The sequence below is a fragment of the Zea mays genome, chromosome 10, assembly GCF_902167145.1.
Source record: "Zea mays cultivar B73 chromosome 10, Zm-B73-REFERENCE-NAM-5.0, whole genome shotgun sequence".
NCBI lineage: Eukaryota > Viridiplantae > Streptophyta > Magnoliopsida > Poales > Poaceae > Zea > Zea mays.
In genome coordinates, this window is record NC_050105.1 from 129,426,902 (window position 1) to 129,447,095 (window position 20,194).

The window sequence follows — 20,194 nt, forward strand, 5'->3', positions numbered from 1 at the left end:
AAAAATACTAGAGGGAAGTTAAACCTAACCCATCCAATAACATTATTGATCCCAAACCAACCCGTAATTGGGTGGAAACCCATGGAAAACCCGTGGGTTTAGCTTATTGTCTCACATCAAGCCAACTGCATACACATTTTAAAAATCACATTTTAAAGCAGTAAATTAATTCAAATGAAAAAGTTTTCAACTACAAATTTGTATAACTCATCATGATGTATATTTTATATTTTGAACATTTCTTCATATGATAAACTAAAAATAAATTTGTTCATAAAACCTATATTTCTCTCATAGTTTATGGAACTACGAGAGATATGTATAGAATTTGTGCATATTGTTAGAACTATCATGTGAGATGAACAAATGATCAAACAACCAAAATAAACTTTGTAGATCTTGAAAAGTTATAGAAGTTTATAGTTGACAACTTTTTCATTTGAAGTCATATTGTCAACGAAAACTATGTCTGAATTTAAAAAAATTAAAATTTGAATTTTGAAAACAACCTCGAAAGAAAAAACCACCAACATGAAAGTTGTAGGTATTGAAGAGTTATGAAACTTTGTAGTTGACAATGTTTTGGTTTAAAATCATCTTGCCATACAAAACTATGTTTGAATTTTGAATTTTAAAATTTTTAAACTATCTCAGATGGAAAAACCATCAAAATAAAAGTTGTAGGTCTTGAAATGTTATGAAACTTTGTAATTGTCAACTTTTTTATTTGAAATCATCTTATCATTGAAAAATTCGTGTGAAGTTTTCAAATTTAAAATTCAAATTTTGTAAACGGTCTCGGATGTAGAAACTATTAAAATAGAATTTGTAGATATCAAAAAGTTATGCAACTTTATAGTTGGTCACATTTTTAAATAAAATGGTACTGATAAAATAATATAGTATAGTGTGCTGTGTATGACTAAAGAAATCAAAGACTTCTCTAAATCTGAAATAAAATGATACTGATTAAGATGGTAGTCTGATTGGTGAATACTCATGTAAACTCATACCTATACAAATCCATCTATACCTACGGGTATCCACCATTTTAACCCGCAATATAAAATAAACCCATCCAACCCAACCTGTTAATAATTAAAACCTATCACAACCCACCAAAACAAAACTATTTTTTAAAACCACCTAAAATACTCATTTACATCCACCCATTTGCAGGCCTAAAATACTCATTTACACCCACCCATTTGCAGGCCTAGTCAGAGAAGGCTCGTCGGTTACCAGTGCCTGCGTGCGTCCATGCAGACCCTGACATCACCTCGAAGACCCCGATGCCGCGCGCCTGTATTGCCGATACCGCACCCTGCTACCGTCCAAGGCGACGGAGATGCCACTCCCGTGCACGTACGCGTCCGACAAAAGTCGGAGTGGACCGTTTTTTTTTAGTAGTAGTATATAATAAAATATGTTTGTTAGCTTTTAGATTCTTGCGTTACTATCTACCTCCGTTCAAAAACGATACAACTACTGAAGTTGTTCCAGTCAAACTAATTTAAGTTAACCAAATCTATAATGCGTAACTACAAAAAATATATTGCATAATAAATAGAGCTGCCCACCCAACTGTTGGTGGGTGTTTTGACCACGTTCCGACGACCCTGTGTATCCGTTCTCACGAACCGAACGAACGAAGACGCGCACGAGAAACGCGACGACTTGCTGCTATACTTGCCATGTGAATCATGTGCCCTTTCATTTAATTTCTTGTGCCGTGTGGACTATCTAGTATTCTAGTGCTAATATTCCCTCCCCACGCTTTCTTAAAACGTTATTAATCTAATCGTCACAGCTGACAGTTAAAGAATAGTCACGTGCGCTGGTCGTAGTATAAGAGCATCTCCAACAATGCCTCAAACTAGTGCCTCAAATTGAAATATAGGGCTCTACACAGGAAAAACTACTCCAACAGTGCTCCATTTCATAAAATTTTGTCAAAAAACTATAGGGCATCCTCTCAAGTGACTCAAATATACTACACCGTAGTGGGCTGCCCTATAATCTAGATTTGGGGCTTTACTGTTGGAGCGGGGTGTTTTGTTGGTGCCCTAAATTCTATAAAATATACTCATTTTCAAATTATAGGGCATTTTTATAGGTCACGTTGTTGGAGATGCTCTAAGGGGTGTTTAAATGTATTGTATGGTGTTTGAATGTACTAGAATTAATAGTTATTTGGCTAAAAATTGTTAGTGAAATTAGCTAGCTAACAAATAGCTACCAAACTATTAACTAATTTATCAAAAATAGCTAATAGCTGAACTATTAGCTCTAGTGCATTCAAACACCCCTATAGCTATCAGTTAGTTGGCTAAAAAATTGCTAGTAAAATTAGCTAGCTAAAAAATAATTACCTAACTATTAGCTAATTTGCTAAAGATAGCTCATAGTTTAGCATCTAACTATTAGTTCTAGTGCATGCAAACATCCCTAACTAATAACACAACAACATACAGTTAGGGGTGGATATTTTAAAACCAAAACCCGAACCCGGACCGAACCCAAATAGACCGAATTGTCGATCTATTCGGGTTTTCGGTTCGGTTCTAACCTTTCAAACCCGAAATATAATAAAGCTTTTAATATGTGATGGTATTATTATATCATTTATGAATTTATTAGATAAAAATTATGATATCATCTTAATGATATTGTATATATCTTTGTATGCTATTTTTTTTTATAATCCCTTGTTGTAATAAAAGTACTTCCAATATTATTCATTGTATACATTTTAACAAAATATAATAGTCTCTCTACTATTTGGACTGGATCAAAATTGTGAGTCTATTCAAGTTTGGTTCCTAAGATTATTTTAAAAATTTCGGTTCTATTTTTTAGAACTCAAAATTTCAAAAACCCGAATACACCGAACCAAATACTCCTAATAGACCGAATGGCCGGTCCTAAGCACTGTACGTGGTGACTGACTGAACGGTGACTTTACTGTCGATCGGCCTCCTTTTAATTTCTTGACTAGTGACGCTAGCCGCTGTTGCCGCCGTTCGTTTCCTTGGCGACCATGCATGCGATGCCACGGACGGAGGTCAAACCCTACGAATTGGGCTGTGCAGTGCTACTTTTTATGCATGCAGTGACGCGATATCTAGAAGGTCAAAGTACGGGAGCGACTGATGCAACCACTTCTCGAAGGTCCGCGCGCGCGAGGTACGGGTACGCACGCGTTTTTTTTTTTGTCTATACTTGTATATACCTCCATTTTTTTTAAATTTTTGACGATAGACAATACAACTACAAAACGTCAAATAAAAAATATGGAGAGAGTAGTATAAGAGAGTAAAGTAGTTAGAAACAACTATCATTCAATTTTTGAGGATGTCCGCCCAGATGATGCAGTGCACAGTGCTCGTGGGGGTGGTTGCAGCTTGTGCACAGCACGGGGCACTGGAGCAGGGGGAAGTGGTTGCATGGTTACCTGAATGCTCATGGCATAAGATCACCGTTTTTTTTGGCACTGCTTTGGTTGATATGTATTCCAAGTGTGGTGAGGTGCAGCTCACAATAATGGAGGGTTTTTGAAAGAATGGAGGACAAGAAAGTGCTGGCTTGGACTACTATGAGAAAAGGCATGACTATGCATGGACGAGGTTCAGAGGCAATACTGCTCTTCACTCAGATGGAGAGCTCAGGTATCAGACCGGTTGACATGGCCTTCATTGGCGTGTTGTGTGTGTGCGTGCACACATGCAGGGTTGGTTGACAAGTGCTGAGAGCTTTTCGGTTCCATTATGAGAAAGTATGACATTAAACCAAAGGTCGAGCACTACGGATGCATGCTGGACTGGACCTCCTGCCACGAAATGGCTTTCTTTATGCATGAGGCCAAAGAGATGATTTAGAAAATGCCCATGAAACCTGATGCCTTGATCTAGGGAGCTCTGATGGCTGGTTGTACATTTCACAAGAAATGTGGAGTTCGCTGAGTATGTTGTCAGGCATTGGATCTTGTTGGAATCTGGCAAAAGTGGTGCTTTATGTACTTCTAGCTAATATTTATGCTGCCATCAGGTAGGCATGCTTCTGCTATGGAAATTAGGCACCTAATGCATGAAAAGGGAGTCGACGGGACACCTGGTTGTAGCACTGTGCAGGTTAAAGGAGTTATTCATCAATTCATTGTTGGAGATCTCTCTCGTCCTCGCATGAAAGATATTTTGTCAAAATGGTATGAGATTGATACTAGAAATTAGATTGGAGGGTCACATCCCGGACAAGAAGGAAGTTTTGCTTGGCATTGGAGAAGAAGAGAAGGAGGGTGCTCTTAGCCGGCATAGTGAGAAGTTGGCAATTGCACTTGCTTTGATTAGTGTGAGTGACAATATGCCTATTCGGTATATTCAAGAACCTAAGAGTTTTGCCATGAGATCATGTAACTAAACTAATATCCAAAGTATATGGGAGAGAAATTGTTGTTAGAGATAGAACACGCTTCCGTTTGTTCAAAGAAGGCACGTGTTCGTGCACAGATTATTGGTAGCAGCTAACACTTTTATGCTCAAATCTTTACTATATAAAGCACCGGTTTCCATGTTTTCACAGTCGTGGTCCCATTTTCACCGCCCGCTTTATGCAAAATAAGGTAAAATTTTGTTGAAGTGTGTTTGCCTGGTGACTGATAAGCTAGCTGCAGATCCAGGTTTTCCGAAATCACGCAATTCTTCTCTACTTGTGATATATCCGGAATATTTTCCAAAAAAAAATATACAGACGTGACAACCATTCGATTATGCACCAGGTGTCGCAGCTGGGTTTGAGACTTGTGTCACCAGTCCTTACCACACTATTGGACAAGTTCTTCGCTCATGATGGTGCCTCACAGTAGCAAACTATACTTGATTTATTTGTAGACATGGCCTGCTTAAATAGCTTCCCATATGTGTGTGGTAGCGGCAAGCCCCGGTGATGCAACATATCTGGGCACAACTGTATTAGTTATAGTGCAGTAGTGCTCATCTCATCTTTTCCATGTTGTATCTCCGTATCTCTGACCTAAATAGTAAAAGTGTAGTTTTAAGCACGTTCTGCAATTTGGCATTGATTACCTTGTCGACACACCTGTAACTGCACTAAGGTATCATACCCTACTCCTTCCTTTTAGTTTTCACACTGATGTATCATACTTTCCCTGGATGATCACTAATATTGGGTATTGGACCAGGGTGCGAACCGGCAGAGCAACAAATCTTTTGATGGAGGGTAGGGCTTTGTTGTCTTATATGGTTACTCCAAATGAGAGCTTTGTCTCTCCTATGAGCTTGTTTTGATTAGGGTGATTTGGGTCCAGATCCCAATGTTTTGGTTCAAATTCGAACTAAACTTACTTGAACGATCCGTTGTTCCAAACATCCCTCTAGGAGTCATTCATTTCTGGGCGTTGAAGGATACAGCAAAGACCTTAAAAAAAGTTATATGCCCTCAAGCTGCAGTGCTGCACCCATGTAAGCATAGCTCTAGTTCATAATGGTAGCCAATCGATTATGCTGTTAGCTGATTATCATCGTATTTGCCCTCTTATACAATATGGATACTCAAATTCTCTCCTTCAGTGCTGCACGTCATCTTACATTGTCAGTGAGTGACGACCAAAGTAATTTATGAGTTATATGACCCTTCAGTTTCCCTCTTTCTTTAATGATGTTGAAATTTCGAATGACGACTAATCTTTATTGGCCCCAACCCCAATGCTGAGTACCACACTGCTTGTTATTGTTTCAGTGACGAGTCACGGACGGAGACGTTGCCGGGGCACTTCTGCTCAGCGCATCTACTGCAGCATGCTATCTCCTGTAGTCCTATATATACCTGAACACGTACATGGAGACATGGAGTGATGGAGGTTTGTGATTGTCTCAAGTGGAATTCTTTTGGAGGTTCGTCTTCAGTGGGAATGCTTCGGGCTTCGGCATCATGTTTCAACAAGAACGCGTGACTGTTGCCTCGCTGCTAAAACTCGTGCAAAAAAAATGTTCTAAGTTCTAACTGAGACGGACGGTGCTGGTCAGGTGGTGGCACCAAAATACTGTAGCTCTGCCGACCCAGCCAATCCTGTTTGCGGAATGAGAAGGAAAAAAAAAAAGAGGCACCGCACCGGGCTTATCGGCCCTGCCTGAGCTTCTTCCACCCTTTCTCATGACAACAACATGGCCTTGATTATTATCTGGGTGGACGATTCCTCCACCACTCCGGCCGGGAGAACCATTCCATTCCATGGCACGCACCGTCGTCTTGCGGGATTTGGATTTGGTGGGGGGTATACCGAGACCCGAGAGCGAGGCGTACCCCTTCCGAAAGAGCCGCCCTCCCTCTCCGGCTCCTGCTCCGGCGACGGCGACCCCTGCTGCTGCAAGTCCCATCCGTCACGCGACGAATGGGATGCTCCCACGTGAACGGGCATGGTCGCTTTGCTTCGCTTGTTCTGCGGCGGTCAAGATTATCATGCCAGCGACAGAGTTGCCCCCCGTCGATTCGCCCGAATCTGACGATCCACTTCCTCCTCCACATGAGCCACCGGGCTCCGTGCCTTGCCCCTGGATCTCTCTTTCTCCGAAAGGCAGAAGCAGAGACTGCTTCCATCTTAAAATCACATCCATTTGTTTGGTTGCCTATATTTGATGGTGGGATGCAATGAGCTGGTGTTTGGTTATTGTCAACCAGACTCTACAACTACGAGGTGTATGTTTACCTGCGTGCAGATGTGGAGTCAGAGTCGCACGATATTTAAAACACCCTGGACCAGGCTCTATAGGTACGAGCAAATTGATCGCATCTCTAAAGTCAGGTTTCCACTCGCCTGGCTCATGCAGCCAGGCTACGGGAAGAAGCCAACCAAACAGGCCTAGGAACAGCTTTTCCCCGTAAGCCAGATTTCTCGTGGCAAAGGAAAAAAAAGAGAGGCAGGAACAGCTCTGGAGCGATATGTGTTAGATAGGAAGATTTACACGGATATGATATCAATAGACATACCAAAATAGTATAAGGACAAAAAAACACAATTATACACCATCATCGTTATCTAAGCAGCGGCGCTATATATTATAATCCTGGGAGGATGAACAAGACTCGATTCTGAGTTCTAGATGTCGGCAGGCGCCGAAATAAGCCACACAGCTGTACCACTAATCTGCTTCCCAAGCATCTATCCTAGTAAAAGCGAAGAAAGAAATCGTTATGCTGGGACAGGACAATATGAACAAGTGTCAAGAAAATCTCCCACCGCCTCTCTCTCTCTCTCTGTTTTTTTTTAATCGTTGAAGTCAAGAAAAAATATTCCCACGAAATAATGTTTCGCTTGAGGAACTTCTTCCATGTCTTGCCTTCCACCACCAATGAGAAAGGCAATCTTCGTTACAGTAACACTAGAGTAGAACTATGATCAGGAGTTCCTGAGGGCGCTGATTTGGTGATTAGGGATCCATGTGATGAATCCTCTTGTTATTCAATTTTAAATAGTAAGGGCTAGCTTAGGAACCCGTTTTCTCATGGAATTTTTATTTTTCAAAGGAAATTAGTTTATTTTCCCTTGGGAAAATGTAGTTCTCAAACTAGCCATAAAGGAATTTCTTCCCCATGGATCCCATTGTGATCTCTGGTCTGCGTTTGGCTGCGGAACAACCAGGACAGAGATGTCCTTTGGTGTCCTCTCTTGTCCCTGCAATTTTGATGGATAATTAGAGACAACACTGGGATAGTTTTATCCCAACCATTGACTCTAAACCAAACAACCTTAATTAAATAATCGTCTCACCCCGTCTCATTCTGTCATTGTAACCAAACACACCCTAAATCAGTCCTAAAGTTGGAAGTGAAAACCTGCTGCGAGGAGGTTAAACAGATGGTCAGTAGCCTCTTCCCGGGCATGCAGAAGAATGGTTACCAACCAAGTACTAGCTAGCGAATTCAGGCTCAACTTTCTCCACTCACCTAGTAGAACTTTTATTGATGGAAGAGTGACGAGGGAATGTTCCTGCTGCAAGGAAAGGAAAGGAAAGGAGATGAGGTGTCAATCTGATAGACAAGTCAAAAAGGCAGCCCACTTTTCAGGAGGGGAGCATATCATGTCCAGGAGGGGTTACAGTTACAGATATAGGGAATCACAGTCATCAGATTTTATTCATCGATGATGATGTGTCATGTGTGTGTGTATGGAATTGCCATGGACATCACTCCTGTTTTTTTCTTCTTCTTTCCGTTAAGGCCCAGATAGTGGGCTGGCCCGGACAGGCCTACGTATGTCCAGTCCAGTCCAGCAGTGTTGACGACCAGCACAAATACGTGCATCTTAAAGTCTGAGATTCCCAAGGGCATCTGGAGCACACGCCTCCCTGAATGCCTTTCAGCACTTGAGGTTGCAAGTATAAATAGGACACGTACCTGCTGCACCAATCAGTGCACTCAACAAGTTCACAGTTGACGCCAAATCAGCTAGCTTCTTTGCTCTCTCTCTCTCTCTCTCTCTCTCTCTCTCTCTCTCTCTCTCTCTCTCTCTCTCTCTAGAGCTTACTAGGCCTGTAGGAAGACTCCTCAAGGCAACCTTTTTTTTTTGGCTCACGACCCTCAAACTTAGCATTCTTGACTAACCTAACCATGTCAAGGGATCCACTAGTGGTAGGACACGTGGTGGGTGACATTTTGGACCCGTTTACTAAAGCAGCCTCGCTTAAGGTTCTGTACAACAACAAGGAACTGACCAATGGGTCTGAGCTCAAGCCATCGCAGGTAGCAAATGAACCGAGGGTTGAAATAATTGGTGGGCGCGACATGAGCAACCTTTACACTCTGGTAAGTCCATAGCTAGCTCATTACTACATTGAGTAGTATTCTTTCTTCTTCTTTTTTGGTTTGGCTTTTCAACCTGCTTTGGTTTTAAAAAAAAATTAAAAGTCAACTAAAGGCGTTGGCTTCCACTTAAAGCCACAACTAAAAGCAGCTTTTGGTACTTAGGCCCATTTGTTTCAGATTATAATCTCTCTAGATTACATAATCCAGCGCAAATAATCTAGTAGGTAAACAAACACCTAGATTATGGGTTCAGATTATATAATCTAAACCCCAGATTATGATAATCTCATAATCTCCTCAAGAGTAGCTTATTTGAGATTATTTTGGCAAAATACCCACTACCTATGGTTATGTAAATAGAAATTACAATATATGTCATCCTTCTTTTCTCACCTCAAATAAACAAATAAGGGTATTGTTGTCTTTGTGAATAATCTACATTTAAATAATCTAAACTACCAAACAACTACATATAGATTATAATATATTTAGATTATAATCTAAATTATATAATTTAGATTATAATCCAGATTATATAATCTATAAGCCGAAACAAACAGGCCCTTACTAAAATAAATTACAGCATCATCCCCTGCTTTTCACTGGCTGTGGAGTTCGCTGGTTATAAAGATAACTAGCACAAAATTCACAATAGCCCCCCCACCCCCCTCTGTTTTCACTAGCTATAAAGTTGGCAAAGTCTACGAAATTATCCACTTGCCTCGTTTCCACATAGATGCTCCACCACCTCGACCGTCGCTAGTGGCGGACGCAGGACGAGAACTCATAGGATGTCAAACAAGACCGTAAAAAACTAAACTAGTGTTGCATAAAATTCAAATTTCATATCGTGAAATAAGAAAAACTATATGAAAAAAAAACAAACATATCATTAAGTTCTTGCTGACTGAATCGAAGATGTGCCTACCTTGTCAAATATCGATCACCTTGAAGATGAGGTGTTGGGAAAGGGGCAGGGTCAGGTGACATCTCTGGTAAAAAATCGGGTCGCATCGTCGCGATGAGCGAGATTGGTCTATCGGACGGGCCGACATCGCGACGACGACGAGCAGGACGGGAGCACCGAAAAGGGGTCAGGGTCAGGCGGTGTCACATGTCAGGAAGAGGGGGGCGACGAGCAACGTCGAGAACGAGACATCTGGATGGACTAGCTCGAGCGGTGTCAGGAAGAATGGGGCCAGGCGGATAGATACAAGGACTAGGCCGAGGAGGAGGACAAAAGTTAGAAGGATTTCAGAGTTGAACCAATCTGACGAGGAGGCCCAGGATAAAGCTGTTTAGGCCACCCAGAACTTTTCTCATACTTAACAATAAATAAATATTAGATATAAAGGATTAATAAAAAATGAGGGGGGCATGGACTACTTTGCCCCCCTTTGGGTCCGCCCTTGCCGGCCACGGGCGAGTGCGGGTCCGACGCCACAAGGGCAAGCACAATCCTAGGTCAGTGGCACTGCATGGCCCTAGGCCCTAGGTTGGTGACCCTCCTAAGCCCTAGCACCCCCACCAAAGCACAGCCCCTCACTACAAATTGGCTTGTCATCCGTATGTTTGATTGCATCGGCACCTGTACCTTCATCTTCTACATGGTGCTGACTAGAATCAAAGTTATATCCTCGATAAGTACAGGAATTTTGGATTAACTGTAGTATATGCAGAAATACATCACATGATATGAGTTTTTTGCATTTTAGTTGCATTATGATGATTGACAAGACTGTCATAATAGTACCATTAAAACAAGTATGTAGCAGAGGAACTTTATTTCATTCATCAGAGTTAATATGTACCATGAAAAAGAATATATAGATTGTGCTAGTTAAGCAAATAGTACCTTTGTAATCCTCGGAATAAAGACATGCGTGGTAACAATTTCAGAGAACAAATGCTAAGCACCTGCTACCGGATAAGGGAACTACTATATTTAGTTGTGGTAAATATTTCCTCAAGATAACAAGCTAACTTGCTACTAGGTGATGGTGGATCCAGACTCCCCAAGTCCAAGTAACCCAACAAAAAGAGAATACCTTCATTGGTAAGACCTGGAACATTTCATGATTATTAGAAACTAGTAATTCTACTACTTTGATATGACAAATCTAAAATAAGCACATGTCACAGGTTGGTGACAGACATCCCGGAATCAGCAAATGCTAGCTATGGTGGGTTCTTCCATTCTGTCCTTCTCAATTTAAATAGCACATAACTTCAATGGTTCTATTAGATATAAATGCATATACGGTGTTCGCCAACATGACATGTATATATACTATACCTCCTTACTACACAACAAAATATTGGCAAGTACATCATCTGCATTTTCTAGGAAAAATGATACTATAAAGGTTACCACAGATTGTGCATACCTGGACAGTAAGCTGCTGCCTGTCATGTCTACAGCACCTATCAGTATCAGACAACTATTTGAATTATGTTGCTAAAAGTTGTGTAATTCAATGATTCCAAAAGTGGAATTAACTAGTTCAGCTGAACTTTTATTTTTAGCTCAACGACTGTAGTTTCCATATTCTAAACCCTAAAATTTACCACAACTACTGTTCATCTCATAGTATTTCCGCAGATGAGAATAGTGTTCATACTCACTGTGACATAGTTGAACAAATTTTATTACAGGAAACGAAATCGTCAGCTATGAAAACCCAAAGCCAACTGCTGGAATACATCGCTTTGTCTTTGTTCTCTTCCGCCAGTCTGTCCAGCAAACCGTTTATGCACCAGGATGGAGACAAAATTTCAACACGAGAGACTTTTCTGCGTTCTATAATCTTGGACCTCCTGTGGCTGCAGTGTTCTTCAATTGTCAAAGGGAGAATGGGTGTGGAGGCAGACGATATATTAGATAAACACCATCTCATTGACTGCACCGCAAGAAGGAATATTACTTAAATTTGAAAGAAAAGAAAATTGCAAGGCCAGACACTTCGCAAAGCGATGATAATGCTGGGTCTTAAAATGTAGCTTCATTTGAAAATTAAATTACTTTGCCACATCTGCAAGTGCAATGAAATTAGCTTATAGTTTCATCATCTTGGAGAACAGTCTACGTCTCAAGTGAGGGAAACCTGGTGTTGGTTGATATTAAGATTATGGTTGTTCTGGTCGTGCTCAAAAGCATATACCCTTTATCAAACTTTTAGACTGTATCTTCTTGTCTAAATATAATAGGCCTAGAGTCCAGCCCATGTAACTTGATATATATGGAATACAGCCCACTCAGGCCTTCTTCAATTGGGTCTTTTTTTTTACGTAATGGCAGGAGCTCTGCCTCTCAATTAAGAAGAAAAGGATTGACCCAGCTTTAAGGGAAACCGGGCCCAAAACCAATACAAGGCGCACAAAAAATCTAGACAACAGCAACCCCATACACACAGTGCCCATCCTGAGTCATCGTTACCGATCTCAACATAAGTGAAGAGCTCCGACTCCCAAGACGGGCAGCACAAGGCCAAAGGAAACACGACGATGATTACAAACACCGGCACAGGAGAAGGAAGAATGCGGCGCGCCGTCGTTGCCAAGCCACGAGACACCCAAATCGAGACAACTTCGATTCTTCACCAGCGAGACTTCCAAAACCTTGATCCACCGCCCCGCCTCCGCCAAATGCCTCATCTTCGAAGCAGACCAACCCACGAAGAAGGGGGGTTCGCCCCACGTCATCGTTGCCGAGCCACATCCCCTGACGTAGCAGCTTCGACTTTATGATGCAAGCCCACACCTCCACACGCAAACCGGGACCTGAAAGACGAAAGCAACCACCCAAGGCTACAATGTGGCCGAGACGAACTTCAGTAGCGAAAAACAACTAAATTGTTTTCGTTACCATATTTTTTGACTGGGACGAAAACGAAAACGAAAAAATCAACGGTCGAAACACGGGTTGGGAATTGCCGGTTATTCGAAAACGATGGAAAATAGTAAACTCTAGTCGAAAAGATAAATATTTTGTAGTTTTCACAACTACATATTAAAGTGATGTATTGCCTAATTTTAAGATATAAAATACACAAACAACTTTTCCATCATTGGTATTATTTAGAGTATTTATAACTTTTGTTTTTCTCTTATTCATTCACTTGAACACAAAAAAGTCTATAATTTAAATAAATTATATGCTAGATGTGTCTCATATTATCCTCAAGGTGCTCTCTTCTAAAAAAGGTTCAGCTAAATTATCCTCAAGGTGCTCTCTTCTGGCCAACAACTGATCACTCGTCAATTTATAGAGGAAAAGGTTGAACTAGCCATTACCAAAAAGTGGCTAGGTGTGGGGCATCGGACATGTGTGTGCACCCCTAGTGCCCACAATAGACAGGTCTAGTTCTTTCACAATGGACACTTCTCCAACAATTACAAACTAGTGGTTGTCATTGTGAGACGTCTGTTGCACATATCAGACACGCCTAAAGCTGAAAACGAGCAAGACTCGACTCCACTCGTCATGGCTTGGTGTGGCTCGGTGGATGAGCGAGCCGGCTTAGCTCGGCCTTTCTACGAGCTCGAGGTAAAGGCTCGACTCGATCTTGGCTCATGAGCTGGCGTCCTTTGGCTCATTATGGAGCAAAGCCAAGCTGGGCTAGCTTGCTAATGCTCGCGAGCTGAGCTAAAACTGGTCCAATAGAATCCATTAGACCAAGAATCTAAATACAAGTCTACTTGATTAATTTTCCTATTATGTGCTATTTACACTCCTTGGTCAATTGATTTTACCTAGCATATGCTCTATTATTCATGTGTGGTGTCTATATTAGCTATCTTCTTTGGAATCTGGAGCAAAATAGGCTAGCTTGCAAGCCAGTTCAAGATGAATGAAGACAGCTTAAGTAGAATAAGATGGGAAATGTGGGACTGGACCTTCGATGAGTGGATATGGTGAATAGTTATGACCATGCAAAATACTGTTTAAAATACTGTTATATTTAAAATATAAAATGAGTAAGCGGCTGGAGATAAAAAAAAACATGAAGGTGAATAGTTTGGCAAGTAGGAAGAGGAACGTGAGGCTGGCATAGATGTCTCCCGTTTATTCAGATCCGGACTTTCGAACAGGAGCAATTATGTATGTAATTTGCTCGAGAATATTCAAATGGTACGAGCGATACTAGCAAATGACATCAACATTCAACGCTAAAGATAAGAACCGTGATATACATCTGTTATTCAGTTAGAACTAAATCATTAACTCAAAACATATCCTATGCTCCTAACCAGCTAACACTCGTACACATCATGTGACCATGAGTAACTTGTATATACATCTGAATTCGAATCGCCATCGAAAAGATGCCTACATGAGATAGATAATAACAAGGTGAAATGCTGGGCACCTAGAGTTAGGTCTGGCCATAAAACTCTCCTTAAACAAAGGAACATGCTAAGTTAAGCTGACAATCAGTTCCTACAGCGCTGAAGCTCTGCTTTAAGTTTTGGAGTCTCTGAGAGTATGATATCATCATAATGATGTTCTTGTTTAACTTCTACAAGCCCACGGTTCTTCAGAACCTACAGGTAAAAACACGCACAAGGATTACAAAGGTTTTACTAATTACTAATACTAATAAGCTGCAAGGTGCAGATAATTTCTAGTGAACAGAGTGGAACTATGATGGATGAAATGAAGAAAATGAGATGCCTAAGATTCACAGCAATACAGCATACCCATTTATTATTATTATATACTTTAATTTGGCACAAGAAAAGAAAAGAATAGCTCAAGATTAGGATGGAATATGAACAGAAATCGAATTATCATTACTCAATAGCAATACAAAGCCAGATGAATCCTTCAAGAAAGAAATCTGAAATTACACGGAATATCATTCAAGCAGGAAATTACAGAAACCATACCAGAGTTTCATAGAAGAATAATGCTGCAATTTTCCTCTTTGTCCCTTCAAGGACTTGACTGAGACTCAAAGTAGTAGTTCCCTCCTTTCTCTTCTGATCCAGGAATAGCTGATGGAGGATACTGGCTATTTTCCTAAATCAATAAATTTAGATAAGCGATAAGCAACAGGCTAGTAGGGTAGAAGCATGAATAGTTATGAGCAACAGAACAAGATCATTAGCTACCTAGTCCTGGTTGAATTCTGCAAACCTGCAAAACAGCAATGTGCATGTAAGAGCCTGCCAAACTAAAGAAACATCACAGCATAAGCAAAAGCTATAACAGTTCTAAATACCTTCATCTGTGGAGTGTCCTTCGTCCACAATAATATTCTGCGAGTAAATGCCATTTCAAAAGCATTAATTTGCAGCAGAAATTATAGACGATATCAAGCGGGTTTGATGAAAAGCTCACCTCATCTATATTATCTACAGCAGCATTCAGTACTTCAGTGTGCAACAGAATTTGGTTTTCTGATTCATGTAATCCATTCTTCAGTGGTACTTTAGAACTAGGTTCATCTGCTTTGACTTGAGCGCTCTTCTCTTTGATTGTATCTTCATTACATGTACAAACTTCGTCTTGAACAGGCCAACTTTCTGTTTGACAGTCAACACGAACCTCAGAGTCAATTGGCTCTTTCAATTTCCTCTTTCTTGATGTATCTAGAGTGTTTTCTCGTTCTGTGCTTCCAGTATCCTTGCAAACATGAATGGATTCAGATTGTTCATAGGAAAGACGCCTCCGGGCTTTAACTGATTCCTCGTATGAACTTTTAGGTGCCTCTGGCGCAGTAACTCGTGCAAGGGGGATTGAAGTCTGATCTGTCAAAATAAGAGGACATATTCAGTTATTAAAGGCTACATCAATAATTGCACCTAATGAATGATAAATAAGTGGCCTACATGGAATCAGCGGATCCATGAAGGTGTATGACAGAGAACCCAATTTTGCCACCCTCCAAATATCAAGATGAGTGTGAGGTGCCTTCCTTCTCTGCTGCACTAGATCACTTGCATCTTCTATTGCTCCTCTCAACATCCTACAATAAGAAGTAACTACAAGATATTACCAAAATAATTAAATATTACAGTTCAGTGGAACCATTGAACGATCCATATATGCTGATATCACTTCGAAGAAAGGAAAATGAAGAATATGGAAAACGAAACCCCCTGCCATTCAATTCAGGTGTTCAAAGTGAACAAAACTTCAATGAGAAAACTGCTATGGCTCGTTTGACTTGGTTAGGTTTCTTGAATCACTTCATCTGGTTAAATCATAGCAGTTCAAGATCCACTCAACTATGGTTAGTGAGGCTATATAGTTAAACACCATCAAACCAGCTTTTCGGATTTTGAATTAGCAAGGCATGAACTTAGAATGAAAGCTACTTTGCCATGTTGATTTTTAATACTCAAACAAAATGTTTTATGTTCCTAACCATTATCAAAAGATTATGGTTTAAATTAGACATGTTCCCCATTAAAAAATACAGAGAAGGGAAAATCCAACCAAAAAGCTTGTATGAGATAACCTCTTATGGAAAATGGAAATTCCAACCAAAAAGTTTCAGAATATGACTATGATATATGCATTTTCACATATTTAAGCATGCTCTTAGACTCAGCCTCTCCCTTTGACTAAATAGCATGTTGTAAAGTTTTAAATCTAACATTGATGGTTCTGTTGTACAGCTTTTCTTATATATTTATATATATTGCCACAGTAGGGGTTTCCCCTACTGTATTTCCCTAAAAAAACTTGTTTAAAATATATATGGAAGACAAATGTGTGCCGACTAGATTTATCAGATATGACAAAATCCAGCTTAAGGTGGTAAGGACGGTATAAGGTAACAATAGCTACAACACCAATACATTCAAACAATCAAGTACAAGTATTGCAACTGGTGAAAGAGTTTGTACAAGCAAGCTAGAAGATTTCTTACTCATTTAACAGCACGGTGCCCTCATCATCAAACAATGACCAAGTTAACTTTCTCCTAACCCTCTGCTGGCTTTCTCGTTCCGTCCATATATAATCCTGCTTACGGTACAATAATGCTCTTCTTCTTTTTCTAGTACTCTGGCTCTTCTCAGTTTTAGCTGGTGTCCTAACCCTAAATCTAGAAGAAGAGGGCCCTGTATCAGAAGTAAAGATGTCCATAATGAGTATGATTAAGACCATAAGTAGAGCATATAATTTTGTCAGAGAACAGACCTGGGGTATCCTCTTGCAAAGGCTCTGGAGTAGAAGGTGATAGCTCATTATCTGGCCTTATTTTACATTTTCTGACAAGAGGTTTAAGTGACTCTTCTCCAGTGTCACTGCCTAGCACTGGAAATACTGCTGCAGGTGGGGCAGTATTCTCCAGTGAATCATTTTCTGATGCTTCAGTTGTGGTGTAATTTGCACTCCTACTTCCACAAGCCATATTCTCCAGAGCATTATCAGAGCATTGCAGTTCTTGACTTCTGTTTCAAACATGCTTAACCTGATCAAGATCTATTAACAGTACTACCTAAAGATCTTGATGTAAATGATTAGCTGCACCAAACAAAAATTTGTGGGGAAAATATAGCTTTTACTCACTCTTGCAGAGGGATAGAAATCATAGTACAATCAGAACCCCTGTTATTCTCATTCATGTTCACTTGTCTTACGGAATTATCCCCAGTTTTGCTTTCCTTTGCAAGATCCTTTGCTTCAGCCACCATACCCATCATCTCAGGTGGAAGAACACTGTTACAAACTCATTTTAGGAATCAACAAGAGAAGAAATGTGCTCTTATGCTGTTAAGGACAGGAAGCCAACAGCAAATATACTTACTCCTTCAATGGTGTGAACCAAGCAGAATCGGCATTCTTGTTTTCTATTTCAGATTTACCCCCTTCGGTGAAGTCTAGAATATTATTTGGAAGAGCACTGCAATACAATGAAGCTCAGAAATCCAGAGGACATAATTTCTTTTAGCATCATTTGGAGGAAGCTCGGGTGCTTACATGTATTCCGGCAGAAAACCAGCAGAATCAACAGCATATGAACATGACACTCTTTGATAAGGCTGTATCATTGAATAAACTTTAAGGTTCAGTTTTGCAAAGAAATAAGATGAAGCCAGCAATATTGCATATTAATTCAAAGAGTAGCACATGTCTAAGATGAAACGACTGCAATTAACTAATTATTTTGCAAAACAGTTCATGAAAGCAATGAAACTAATTTGTAACTGCATATATTAAAAACTAGCATCATGGGTGCATGCACATGCCAATGTGACCATCCAGATTGTAGAAGAGGGAGCTGCGTACCTCATAAAAATAGGGGGCATGATGTCTCTCATCTCTCAATAAAATATCTACAAAAAACAAAGCAGGGGATGTATAAAATGTTTAGCAATCAAAAGGAAACAGGCTACATATTTGTAACTTTTTAATTATATGCATTGCTAGGTCCAAAATGCAGAGGTCTGATTGAAGTATCCCAAGAAACAAAATGGACGAAAATAGAAGGGTATAACTAAAGGCAAATGGTAGTGACATTGTTACCTTGGTGTGCCAACTGATGGTGGTCATCACCTTCATCATCTCTGCCATAAAAGGTGGAAAGTATAGCTAAGAAACATGTTCCATGTAATAATGAGACTAGTATACGACCAGGATTTCTTACATATCTTCAGCAATCCCCAAATTGAAAGAGTCAAGCTCAAATGATCTTGGAATTGTGAAGGTTGGCAGACCATCTGGCAAACGTGTTTCTTTGATTACCACAGATATCCCTAGAGTAACTTCTGTTTCTACCCTTACAGAGTGGCCTTCACTTGATATTGCACTAGAGACTTCAGTTGTTCTCACAGCATGAACAGTTTTTTGTACTTTGCAGGTGTTTTGCTGGCCTACCACTAACCTTCCTACACGGACATCTTTATTCGCTTGCTTCAAAACTCCGAGTGTCAACCTTCCACTTGGCAAAGTAGGTTCAGCAAGTTGACTTAGTCGAAATGACCGAGAAAGCTCATTGAAATCATGGAGGAGGAACTCCATCTTCTTGGAGAATATCCTAACAATTCCAAACAGAAGCTTTGCCAGTACTGCAAGGTGAAGTCCATGGGGGCTGCGGACATCCAACATAATCTCGCCTGCCAATGGTGAAATGAAAAGCGCTTGCGTTACAAAAAAAAAACCACTAGGAGGATTCCTGAGAACAAGATATTTTGGTTTATGAAAAGAAAGCTGCCCCCTTTATATTGACATCATACGACACTTGTACAGATCACCATCCAATTCAAGGCTATAAGTTGGCAGCCAGATGGGTGAACTGGTCGACATGGTAAGTAAGTCTGTATGGTGCACCCGATTGTCGGGATTATGCGCACATGACGTCAAAGAAACCCTCTCTGACCAAAAACCCCTATACCTTGCACTCAACAAAACCGTCTATAAAGATACAACCCAAGACAGTTGAGAGTGGTAAAATAGCTTTTTTTTCGAGTTACACAAACACCACACATCAGGAAAAACCACCAAACACAGAAAGAGCCTTCGTCCCCTCGTGACCATGTTCTCTGAGACCAGATTCCCCTGGCTTTTTTTAGACCTAAACCCCTGCATAAACCCTTCCCTTCTCCGGTTCTCCCCGCTTCTCCCACTGTTCCAAACCAACATCACATATTACTCCCCTATAGCCCAACCCCTACCCTTGCACAAACTGGTCCAACAAACCAATGACAGAGAGAGAGAAAAAAAACGGCGGTTTCTCTCGCATTGCGGGAGTGGACACGGAGTCGTTACCAACGGAGGCGACGATGTCCGTGCCCGCGACCTTGTCCCGGCTGAGCTCTGACTCTTTGCAGAACGACGCCTTCCACACCGTGTGGACCGGTCCCTTCTTCCACAGCAGGGCGTTGGAGTGGACCATCTCGGCCCCTCCCTCGTAACCACCGCTCGCGCGAAACGCCGAGCGCCGCCGCCGCCGCCGCCGCGGCCTCAGGCTGCGCCAACGGGCACCGGGAGTGGAAAACCAGAGCGATCGAGCACTCCGCGCGCGGGGCGGGGCCGGCTGCTGGTTTTTGGACGGTTTCTGGGGAGTGCGACTGTGCGAGTGTCTGTCTGACGAAAATACAGGGAGGGCTTCGAGGGGAAGGAGGAGCCGAGGAGGGGGACAACTGTGAGAAGTTAAACGGCTCTCGGGCGTGTGCAAGTGACGTGACTGCCCCTCGGTTTGAGGATTTCTGGGAGACATTTTTGGGTATTATTTATTCGTTTATTTTCTTTTTTTTATCGGATTTTTGTTTGAGCGAACACCTGTTTTGGATATGTGTTATTACTCCCTAGTATTTTATATGAACACCCCCACATACTTTAAAGCCCATGATATAGCACTGAAGATCAATTAGCCGATATCTTTACTAAGCCTCTTGATAAACAAACTTTTAACAAACTTAG

The 20,194-nt window shown here is 41.0% G+C and overlaps 2 protein-coding genes across 2 annotated transcripts; one reads left to right on the forward strand and one right to left on the reverse strand.

The window, feature by feature from the left end:
- The first annotated feature begins 8,590 nt into the window (after window positions 1–8,590).
- Window positions 8,591–11,886, forward strand: LOC100127528 (ZCN19 protein). Its single transcript, NM_001112785.1, is given in 4 exon segments — window positions 8,591–8,817; window positions 10,812–10,873; window positions 10,960–11,000; window positions 11,473–11,886. Coding segments are annotated over 4 exon segments (528 nt in total). The 5' UTR covers window positions 8,591–8,622; the 3' UTR covers window positions 11,703–11,886.
- Window positions 11,887–13,961: 2,075 nt separating this feature from the next.
- LOC103641790 (sister chromatid cohesion 1 protein 2) lies at window positions 13,962–19,895 on the reverse strand. The gene is made up of 15 exons (XM_020546059.3): window positions 19,541–19,895; window positions 18,420–18,888; window positions 18,299–18,339; window positions 18,062–18,108; window positions 17,753–17,814; window positions 17,580–17,675; window positions 17,342–17,491; window positions 16,970–17,223; window positions 16,698–16,890; window positions 15,652–15,788; window positions 15,161–15,570; window positions 15,042–15,078; window positions 14,932–14,956; window positions 14,707–14,839; window positions 13,962–14,361 (listed from the first exon to the last, which is right to left on the reverse strand). Exons 1-15 carry the CDS (start codon window positions 19,665–19,667, stop codon window positions 14,251–14,253), a joined length of 2,292 nt encoding a protein of 763 aa, XP_020401648.1. The 5' UTR covers window positions 19,668–19,895; the 3' UTR covers window positions 13,962–14,250.
- Between the last annotated feature and the right edge of the window lie 299 nt (window positions 19,896–20,194).